Below are 11,782 nucleotides of genomic sequence, written 5' to 3' on the forward strand. Positions count from 1 at the left end.
CTAGAGGCATGGTGTCTGTGGAAGACATGTATTGTATTTTCTCCCACTGCTTCTTTTTCTTCAAAACACGCATCAAAAGTCAGGGTGCATGCCTAAGCATATCCCATCAGGAGGCTGAGGTGCCTTTAGCACAAAACTGGGCTGCGATTTTCTGAAATGATGTCACCTCACCCAGTTTACTCACACCTTGAGCTTGCATCCTTCATCCCCTGCATCAGGATGGCCTCAGTGGACAACTAGCAGTGCCTTGGCCCCTGTCACAGTGCGGCACCCTGCACTTTCTGCGCTGAGGAACGCTCTTCCTCTGAGACCCCCTTTTGCTTAAGATGGCCTCAAAGCTGCTTCCTCAGTGAGCTGCACTGGCCATGCCAGAGGGAGGTTATTTTAGGAGATGCAGAAGAATGGCGCGAGGGTATGGCCACTGCTTGCACAACTATTCTGTGCATAAATATAGTAACAGAGCGACATTTCCCTGACGTATGCCTTGTCATTAAGAAAGTGAAGGTTTCCCAGCTGTCATCGCTGTCGATTGCCCGTGGGCCTGCCTAAGCACATTCAGGTTTCTCCTTCCCAATGTGCTGTTTGGCTAGGGGTTAATCCCTTCGTCCCTTTCCACCCCAGGGGCAGCCCAGGCTGGGCAGCATGCAGCCAGCCCTGGAGTAGCCAGACAGAGCTATGACCCGGTGTCGAGTCCCATGACCGGTGGCGGTGAGCCTGACAGCACTCTGGGGAAAGCCAGACCTACCCAGCATGGCCAGGCTGGGTTTCTCTCCGGGTCTCGTAGGTGCCTGAGGCAGCAGTGGAAGAGGCAGGTGAGAAGGAGGAGGAAAGTCAGGGGGACGAGCACTCCCACTGCAATGGCAATGGCTGGTGTCACGCTGCTCTCTGGATCTGTGGGGAAAGCAGTGGGTACGCAGTTTGTGCATTAAGGAAAAAAAAATACCAACAGCCCCTAACCCCTTTCACACATCCCTTGGCCAGTCCTTGGGGTGAGACAGGGCGGAGAGGCGTGCTGGGAGCACATGCCAGCACACACACAAGCAACATCTCCAGCAGTCGTGTGCTTGGGGGCTGATGCTGCAGCTGGGTGTGTGACACTCTGCCCCTTTACGCTACCCAAAGCAAACACATCCTGTTGGTGCGGCAGGCTATGGGACAGGGAAGCCCTGCAAGTCCTTGGCACAGGCAGAGAGGCTGGGGCAAATCACAGCATGTAGTAAGACATTGTATGCCACCACCCGGGGTGTTTGGATGCTCCTCAGCACCTCCTCCATCCCTCCCCACCCCAGCCTCGGCTGCTTTTCTAGGTGCCTTCCTCATCTGCCCCCCTGATTCTCAAAGGAACTTTCTGATCTACCTCAGGAGGCATTTTGTGGTCTCCTCCCAGCTCCAGGCCAAGAGTAGGTTTGCATACTGACCCTGCTCCAGGCTGTCCAGGGGCAGGACCAGGGTCACATTTAGTGATGGGTGTTGGATCACACAGGCAATAGGGTGCTCCTGGAGGATTTTGGAGTTGGTGTAGGTGAAATTGCTGATGACAGTCACTGTCTGGTTGCTGAGCCTAACATGGTACTCCCTTGGTTTCTGCTGCAGGATGCCGGGAAGGCGCCAGGTGATTTTTGGAGGTGGCTTCCCTGTTGCTGAGCAGCTCATTCCCACCACTTTCTCAGATTTTTCAGCTTTGTCTGGACTGGGTATAAGCTTGGCCTCCACTTGGGGGTTCGAGATGGCTGTAAACACAAAGTGACAAAATCCATTACTTTCTGCTCACATTTGAGCAAAGAGCATCTCTCTTTACCATTATCATGGAGGACAACCTTCATATCTAATCCTGCCTCCCCCTTCTCAAAGCCCTGGCAGTGACATATAAACATGAAAGTGGTCAGGCAGCAGTCTGGAGATGAAAAGCTTGGCAAAAAGCAAAGGACAAGAGGGTAGAAGCATCCGTGTTTCGATTGTTATTAACAGCAGAAGTGCAGCATCCCAACTGAGAAGTCATGATTATGGACGAGTAAAAAGTATGAAGTAGTGAAAACAGGAAGCTACATGCCCTCCTCTCTCTGAAAGGGCAGAATTGCTCAAAGAAGCCAAATTTTCTTTTATTTTTTTTTTCTTTAAATGTATCTGCAGTATTAACTTTATTACTGTTTGAGATGTGCAGGTTTGTGTACCAACAGGCTAAATACATATATCTATGCAAGACAGTAATCATGAATTTGTATGAGGTTACACCACAGAATTTTGTCTGTGGAGGTTTTGTGCTTATACAACTTTCCTCCCTCTCGTGTCAGGTTTTGGGGGCATTATGGTATCCTTCAAATCCTTCTTGAAAGAGCATTTGTTCTGAACTCCTTCTTACCCTAGAAGATTTGCAGATGCTGTCACATTCAGTCTAATTCAGCGAGAAGGATGAACTACAGGCATCATTCATGCTTACTCACTCACATGAAGCCTGTTTATCCATTCCCATTTATACGAACCGTATTTGCAAGGAATAAAGAAAGGAGAGGATTGCAGGAAAATGTTTTCAACCTCAGTGGAACTCCAGGGAAGATCTGAACACAGAGGGGAATGTCTACCCTTTGTAGAAAATCACCTATTTATTTTTCAGCCATAAAATCATACCATACTTTAAGTCAGAAAGGACCTCTGGAGATCACCCAGTCCAAGCCTGCTCAAAGACAGTCTAATTAGTTCAGTTTGCTCAGGCCAAGATCTACAGAGGCACATAGCTCCACTTGGGAGTGCAATCCACAGGTTTCCGTGTGGCAGCTCACCAGCCTGTCGTCTACTCCAGTGCATGTGCTGATGGCTTAGGGGTCCAAACCACACTCTACTTCTAGATCTGTTGCTGAGAATATTACTTTTTTTAACCATTTAAATGCAGTGGTAATTCTAGTTTCCTTCAAGTCTGAGTTAATATGAGTGCCCTCTGATTAAAAAATTATCTATAACTGGGCTTAGTAGTATTCCATGTCTATATTACTATTTACATAGAAAAAATAACAATACTCAGCACAATATTTATGTTGAAATTATTTTTTTCACAACACTAGCAAACGTATCACTATCATTTATTGATCCTACTTTTAAACAATAACAAAATTCTGTTTATTTTTCTTAGGAGAAAATTATACCTTTTACTTTTTAGAAGTAAACAAAGATTTGCATACGAATGAGGTATATAAGACATGGAATGATCCTGTGAAAGGGGGAAAAGGCTTGTAGGCTTGTGCCATATGCATAATGGCACCTATGATGTCCTGGTACAATTCCAGATGCACATCATGAGCTTGTCTGGATCCTCGAAACCACAATTGCCAGAGGGGTGGAATATTGCATACCACCAGTTTTGCCTCTTTTATTTTTTCCCCCCCGCACCGATAGACGGCATTTATTTACTATGGTTGTGCCTGCTTAGAAAAAAAGAAGTGGATATTTATCATTTTTTGCATCATCCATAGACAGAAACTCAAACCCCACAGAGCTGATGAAACTCACTATTGTTGCTCTGAAAGCAACAATAAAAGTGTGTCTGGGGATTTCATCTGGAACTTCTCAAAATCTCCCATGTATGAAAAGACAAGTGTCACAAACTGTTTATATTTTGATGAATAAATGATCTCTGAACTTCTTCTTTTGCTCACGGGATGCATAAAAATAACATATCCGCCCACAGCATTAACTTCAAATATCAGGTTGCAACATCCAAAAGCAGTAAAGGAAAGCAGTCACAGGTCTTTCCAGAGGGGATGAGAAAAATTGCTTAGTATCCTGGAAGAAACACATGCACTCCACATCTGCTCTCCTTGTGGCTAAGCAGTCCTCTGTCTTCCTACTTTGTATTCCAAGGAATGATTATCATGTGAAAAAAGAATCCTGTAGTATTGAGCTTTCCCTTAGAATCTGTAACAGATGCACAGTCAAAACCTGAAAGTTCTTGCTTTTGCAATAAAGTCCTGCTACACTGTTTGTTAGTATTTGTCCATTGTTGATGTTTGTAGCATACACTTAAATTAATTGCTTCTTTTGCCTTTCATTGAAATATTTTTTCCAGTGAATAAATACCCACAAGAGATGTTGTGTGTCAGTACTTGCTTTAGTAGCTCTTGCAGAGCAGTAAAGCAAATGTTCCCAGATTCAAGCTGTGGCAGTGTTCCCAAGTATCTGAAAAAGGGACTTTTTAGTGAAGCACATCAGCTTTGATTATCTGTAATGGCCTTCTGTGATTAAAGTGGAACAGCCAGGTCACAATGGTCTTTTTATATTCAAAGGCTTTTCAGTGGTCTCGGAGAGACTGATAAAAATTTTAAGAATTACAGTATGCCTCATGCTGAGAGAAAGACTTTCTCAACCATATGGGCGTTCACCAGCAACACCGTGCCTCAATTTCCCTGTCTAAGAAATAACGATGGCATTTTTCCACTGTGCTTGAGACTTCCAGGTGAATGGTGCCATCTACAAAGAAGGCAGAAGGTCCCAAAAGATGTCTCAGCAAATACCTGGGGAATTTTGTGACCCAACAAGTCTTGTCCATTCTCATGTGGCACATCTCCATACCTGCTCACTCAATCCCCTTCCTGGGTTTCATTCTCACCCTGTTTGGTGATGAAGGCCAGCAAAACATTTCCAAAGGAAAATGGAGAGGGAAGGGGAGCACGCTGTTCAAGAGACCCACCAAACACACTTGAAACTATTCTGTTCCAAAATGGGTTTTCATAGAATCATAGAATGTCCTGAGTTGGAAGGGACTCATAAGCATCTTCGAGTCCAGCTCCTGTCCCTGCACAGGACAACCCCACAGTTCACACCGTGTGTCTGAGGCCTTGTCCAGTCTCTTCTTGAACACTGTCAGGCTTGGGGCCGTGACACCTCCCTGGGGAGCCTGTTCCAGTGTCCACCACCCTCTGGGGGAAGAACCTTTTCCTCATGTCCAGCCTGAACCTCCCCTGGCACATCTTCCTGCCATTCCCTGGGGTTCTGTCATGGTCACCAGAGAGAAGAGCTCAGCGCCTGCCCCTCCTCCTCCCCTTGTGAGGCAGCTGCAGCCCCATGAGGTCTCCCCTCAGGCTCCTCTTCTCCAGGCTGAACAAACCCAGTGACTTCAGTCACTTCTCATATGGCTTTTTCTCCAAACCCTTCACCAACTTCATGGCCCTCCTCTGGACGCTTTCCAGTAGCTTTATAATCTTTTTATCCTGTGTTGCCCAGAACTGCACACAGCGCTCCAGGTGAGGCCGCACCAGCGCAGAGCAGAGTGGGACAATCACCTCCCTGGCCCGGCTGGCAATGCTGTGCTTTTGCTACAGGGCAGGAGATTTCTGCTTCTTCTTGCTTTTGCTATTTTCAGCCAGACAGGTCTGAGATTCCTCCAGTCATACCTGTTTCTTTTTTCACAGTGTTGTATCCAGTTTTTACGCAGTTTCACTTCCCCTCACCACACAGCAATGGTGCCTATTCTGGAACAGCCCCTCTTGCGAAGGATGTTGTAATGGGCAATTACCAGCTTGTAAACTCCCTGGCAAGTCCCCTCTTGAGGGCAAAGACATGGCAGTGTTTCATTTTCATCTGGTGACTCCATTTTGCTCACCTTGCCCTGAATTCCTGAGCCTTGGGAGATTCCTGCTGGCTTCACTCTCCACCCTGGGGAGTCCTCTGGGCTTGTTCAGACAAGTTGTTCCCATCATTTTGAGTTGGGGAATAAGGGAGTAAGACTATGGCTTTTAAGTAGCATCACATAAATTAGCTTCAATGAAATACACCATACGTGAACCAAAATCTTCTGCCACGGTGCCGAACATTTCATTTATTCATGGTGACCCTCCAGGATGTGTTCAATGAAGCAGGTTCTGGGGAGGTCACCATGACTCCCATGAGCCAGGCCCTGGCAGTGACCCATGAGCCAGTGCTGGTGCAGCAGGAGCAGCAGGCTCATGCCTGCCATCGAGAGAAGTGAAACTTTTCTCCACTGATGTGTTTTCACCCAAGATGCAAGAAGAGATGCTTGCAGGAGTGTGTGTAGCAGCAGAAAAACGTTGTGCTTTTTTCAAAAGTAGTTCTTTAAAAAGCCACAAAGCTGGTTATTTGGGGAAATATTTCCCCCACTTGGGTTAAAACAAACAAACAAAAACACAAACAAAAAACCCCCCACCAACAAAACAAAACAAATCTAACTCCATGTTTAGATTTACATGGTAAACAAGAATGGGATCCCTCTGAAAGGCACTGCCATATTTTCCTGTAATGCATAATCAGTGTTTACCCTCTGAATGACTCAGGGATGAATGTCTTCAGGAATACCTTCCTCTTCATATCGGAAATACTGAGTGAATTTATCCTAATTTCTCTTTTCTGTTCTAGGAGCTTTCCCAAGAGAGAGAAAAAGAACTTCTGTTCTAGGCTTGGTTTCCCCTCATATTTCCCCCCTGCCTTTCCCCTATTGCTGAAGTCATCTTTCCCCTATAAGCCAGGGGCATCTTTTTTTCAATGCAGAGAACACCTAGCACAAGGATGTGTTTGTGGGTGTATGTGTCTGTGTCTTTGTCAGCAGAAGGTACTTGGAGTAAACAAAATACTCTGCAGGGGTCATACAACCAGCAGCAGGTCCCAGACACTGATATTTTCCACATGGGACATGATCTTTGACCAGCATCCTCACAGCAGAGTGACTGATGAGAAAGTCAGGAGCCAACAGGATGTCCTCAAGGCATGTTTAATGTCTCAGATTTCTCACTGGCAGAAAACCAAAACCCTCCCTCAAAAGATAAACAGCTTTTCACTCTTGTTCCTTTTGAGTTCATCTATTTGTCTATATTTCTGCTCGTACTTGATAGCTGATAATTTCGTATGGAGGTCTCAAATGTTGTCACATCGACTCATGATTTGTTTTAACTCTCTTCTTGAAGCTAATTGATGCTGACCTGCATAAGCTATTCATGTGGCAAAGTGCATGAGCTGCACTGTATTTCAGCCTTTTTTTATTTGCAGCCCTATCCTCAGCCCAGACTAACTATTGCCATTTTTAGAATAATGTCAAAATCAGCTTCCAGACATCCTGGTCATGCACATGCCTCTCTGCCTTTTGAATACATTGAATTTTTTAAAGGCTAAAGTCAGAGTATTAAAAAAAGTGCCCGATTTCCAGGCTTAGGAGGTGAGAGCAGCAGTGGAAGGAAGCAGAGGAGCGCAGAGTTTGTGGTTGCGGCAGGCCAGCTGTCGGCACAGCACACGGCCCGGGAAACTTGGAGGAAGTCATGGGTTACCCGTCAGCTTTTGGATCTCACTGTTGTTGACTTAAAGGGGAAGAAAATTAAAGAACTGTCGAACCCTGGTTTCCCATCAGAGGTAAATCCAGAGAGGGAGGGAGAGCCAGAGAGGAAGCCAAGCCACCTTTCCCGCAGCAACGTAGCAATGACCAGTGGTCAGGGGAGGTTTTTCCCGGGGAAAACGACCTGGTCCTCAGATGACAGCCCGTACGCAATTATGATGTCTTACCATAAACCTTGAGACACATCCTGCCGGTGACAGCCCCCGAGGGGAATGTGTTGAAGATGCACTTGTAGCATCCTTCATCTTGGAGGGTGACTCCATGAAGGGAGATGGCTGAAGCTAGTAACTCACTGTGGGCAAAGCTCACATGGCCAACATAATCTTTTGCTATCTTTTGGCCATTCATTGTACTGTAAGTTGCTATGTTGTCTTCTACCCCGTCTGTCTCCTTCTGCCAGGTCACCTGTAGCACATCTTCTTTTGTGACTGACTGGCATGAAAAAGTAACATTTCCTCCTGCCTGGACCGACTGGACCTTTCTGTGCACCACCGGCACAGAGCCTGGGAGAGAAGCAGATGCCACACTCAGAATTTCTCGCCATCCTTTTGCGGCCCACCCCCAGCAGAGCTCCCCCCAGCCCCTTGTCCTCACTCCTGAGCAGAGCAGCTCTGGAGGGTCTCTCTGTCCTTCCATCCAGGGAAAAAAAATGAAAACACAGCTTGAAAGTACTAGGCAAAAGTTTCGCTGGACCTGACACCTCTCACACAAAGCATCTCACCAGCCTGATACTTGTGCTGCAGAGAGTATCTCCGAGAAAGGCAGCAGTGACTGATTTCTGTCTGCCGAGGTTGTTATTCCATGGGTACCCATGGAGAGGTTCCCTAAACATTCAACCGTGCTAATGACCAAACAGCCATTACCTCTCTCTGAGCCCTCCTGCAGCATGGAGAGAAGCAAATCAGTAAAGCTGCTAAAAGTTTTTACATGTGTCACCATATATCATGCATCTACCCTTGTCAAAGACTGACAAGAGAACAGAAAAATAGAAAGAAAAGGCAAGGTAAGGAGGACCAGAGGCAGACTGCATCTGTCCTGCTATCTCAGGCTTGAAGCTGTGCAGCTGGGAAGCAGCTGAGACCCTGTTAAATCCCATGAACAGAAAACTTTCATAGCATTAATGCCATGGTATTAAAGGTCTCCAGGGGAAAAAAAAAAAAAGTTATCAGTCTCCTCTTCCAATCCACAGATACATGTGGAAAAACTATTAAGAGGACAGGCAAGCAAAATGGATATTCCCAGGTTTGACAGCTCACCTCCACAGTCCTCTTAGGAAAATAGTTTTTAAAGTTTATTTGTGTACATCGGCATGGGAAGGGAGGTATCAGCAGGGACAGTTACAACACTGAAAATATATAATTCAAGTAACAAGAAAGGTAAATATCTTTGCAGTATTTAAAGAGGAGTGAGTCTGTCTGCAGTGCTCAGAGGTACACCTGGCTAACCTGCCCAACAAAGCTCTCTCAGGTCCTGCCGCCTCCATGGCTGTGGCCATGGACAAGCAGATCTCCGCTGAAGACCAAGAAGCCAGCTGAGAAACTGTGCCAGTCAGTTTGCTTTTCAGAGCTCAGTAGGCAGAATACAAACCATGGCCGTGGAAGCTAGTTTGAAACAAATTTAGGCATTTCTACATGATTTTTAATTACAGAAAGAAATTTAATGCACCCAGGCTTTTAGTGGCCTGAGCAGATACGTACAAGAATTATGTCCATCACTATGAATAATTCTGTCCTAGCTAAAGCAAATTAGTGCCATACTCTGACCCAAATCCCAGCCACAAAAGCAGATGAAATCAAACTTCAGTCACGCGGGTCCTTGGGAGCATTTGAACATTTGCCTGGTTTATGGTTTGCAAATTGCAATAAACTCGTACACCTGTCTGCAGCTTATAAATGCACTGCTGGTAAATTAAGGAGAGGATGCTGTCAACGCCACCCGCAGTACCATGTCTGAAGCTCCACATGAGCAGTGCAGTCACATGTGGTGCCACAAGTGCCCTGTCACCACTGGGCTTGCCCCAGGGGAATGAGAGGCAGGAACCACCGCAGCATCCCACAGCACAGCAGCAGGCTGGCAGGGCCACCGACGTCCCTAGCACCATTACAATAACAATACAGACAGACAGACAGATGGGAGTTACCTGACACAATGGTCCAGATGCTGGAGAGAAGCAGACAAGCGACTGTCATCTCAGCTGTGCGCTCAGCGAGACGAGCGAGCAACTGATCCATTGAGCGTGGCTTCCCCTTTTTTATACACTGCGCTCATACTCTGGGGACATTCCCCGTCCCAGTAGATACGGTAAGAGGTACCTCGCAAAAACCTTCTACCCCACTAGCACTCAGCTGAATAACAAAAATTTCAGATGACATGACAACGAATGTCAGAGCCAGAAACCAAATGTTTCCCAGCTGGGCTGCTAGACAGACAGGGGTAATGGGGTTACAAGGTTTACGAGGTTGGGTTTTTCACAAGTGCCTTTTCCTTAAGGTTAGACTTTTGAAAGTGCCTAAATACAAGGCCAGATTGGGCCTGAGCTGAGCACACAATATCTATGGGGGGAAGAAGGAATGGCCACTCTGGTCCTGACCTGAGCTCAGGGAAAGGAGCTCAGGTCAATAGTCATGCTGCAATGAGTAGTACAAATGTCCCCAATATGTAACATAGAGGACCCAGTTAGGGATCTGCACCCCATGTGTAAACCAGTGGAGACCTGGGAGCTGCGGTAACGCAACTCATTTTCCAAGTAAGGAGACCGAAGCCAACCAAGCGGCCAACCGAGGGCCTAGGTCATATGTTGCCTTGGGGAAAAAGCAGAGCCTTGGTCTCCCCTCTCCTCTGCTGAGGTTATCTCCATCTCTGCAGGTCTGTGCTCCTTTCGCAGCTCTGTCACGCGGAAAGACAGGGCTGCTGTCCCGCAAGCACACCCCTTCCTCTCTGCCCTCACCTGAAATTAAACAAAAACAGCTCACACAGCGGGTCTGAGTCATCGTTTTTGTGCCTTTTTGCTTTGTCATTTTTACATTTGCGTTTCTCTTTTTCTGCCAGCTGTGATCACGTTGCTGAAACCAAGAAAACCCTCAGCCCACGGGCCACTCACATACAGTCCAGTGGGGCAACCACAGCCAGCAAGACCTGATTTGCCAATCAAACTTGTACTGGTAAACTGGGTTTCATGTTTCTGCTTTCTGATTAGGTGGCTTACATTTCTGCAAATTCTCACTACTCCAAATTACTAGGAGTGCATTAAAAAATGTTTTCTTTTAGTCGAATTGCTGTACAGATTAACCTTAAATCATGCAAATAAGTAGAGGGAAGCCATCAGGCCCAAATCATAATGCAACAAAAAGATTCTCAGACATGCCTACACATGCACAGTTCTTTCCTTCCAAGTGATAATTCATTATTTGAAAATATAAACAGCTCAATGATCAGTATTCCTCTAAAGAAACATTTTGGATGCGCTTTTGAGTAGGTTCAATAATTAATTCTTGTCACTCTGTAAACTGTGATTGCTTCATGCTATTGTCTTCTTCCTTTGAGGTATCACATCTCATTTTCCTTTCCTTGAGTTATTTTCATAGTTTCATTTTACTGCAAGATTTCTGGAAGGGCATTCTTGACTGATCAAAAAGTGAAATCAGTAAAAATGGTTGTTGTGGGGTTTGCCAGACCATCATACAGCTATTAAGTAATGCATATAGCTCCAATGGGCTGTGGATCAAGGCCTTGGACCGAGTCAGATGGGAAAACTGCCAGCCTTGGAATGGAGATTCACAAGTAAACATTTAATTTCTGATTGTAAGCCTCTCAGAGCTTACAAAACTGCAAAAAGCATTGAAGATTTGCTGGAACTATGTCCTTTTGCACCAAAGCCTCCTAGCAGGGTGAGAGTGACCTGTGCAGGGATGCAAAGATTCACACCAGGCTTTGCTGGTGTCCTTGCGTTAGCTCTGTTGCGATTTTGAAACAAAACCTTAAATGAAGAACTTTCCATGAGTTTGCAGACACTTTTACTGAAGTCCTCATAGCTGAACTTCACCACTTAGTGATCACAAGAGGAACTGCACTTGATCTAAAAAAAGAAGTGCAAGTCCAGTTGATGTATTTTTCTATTCATAGGAAATGTCCTTGTCAGCTTTAACCATTTTATTTTCTGCCAGAAACATTGTCATGTTCTAAAAGCCTTTTCCAAACAACCCTGAAAATCGGGGTGCTGCTATAGCTTTCAATAGAGACCAAACCTTCAGTCTTAGCAACAGCCAGGCAAAGGATAGAGATGGCTACTGAGGCTCAAAATATGTGTTGACTTTAAAATATTTGCAGCATTTCCTACCTGGTGATAAAGAGCCACATCTTCTGGCTGCTCCTTCCAGGCTCTAATGTTCCCCTGACAGCTCCTGATACCACACGGAACCCAGGCATGTGGGGACCCTACTCCCAGCCCACTTGTTA

General features: G+C 45.9%; 1 protein-coding gene across 1 annotated transcript; it reads right to left on the reverse strand.

Moving 5' to 3' along the window:
• Nucleotides 1–673: 673 nt before the first annotated feature.
• On the reverse strand, nucleotides 674–9,516 carry LOC135990916 (OX-2 membrane glycoprotein-like). The gene is made up of 4 exons (XM_065639095.1): nucleotides 9,468–9,516; nucleotides 7,495–7,830; nucleotides 1,411–1,730; nucleotides 674–883 (listed from the first exon to the last, which is right to left on the reverse strand). The coding sequence occupies exons 1-4, from the start codon at nucleotides 9,514–9,516 to the stop codon at nucleotides 674–676; spliced, it is 915 nt and encodes a 304-aa protein (XP_065495167.1).
• Between the last annotated feature and the right edge of the window lie 2,266 nt (nucleotides 9,517–11,782).

Source organism: Caloenas nicobarica, chromosome 1 (assembly GCF_036013445.1).
Source record: "Caloenas nicobarica isolate bCalNic1 chromosome 1, bCalNic1.hap1, whole genome shotgun sequence".
Classification (NCBI taxonomy): Eukaryota; Metazoa; Chordata; class Aves; order Columbiformes; family Columbidae; genus Caloenas; species Caloenas nicobarica.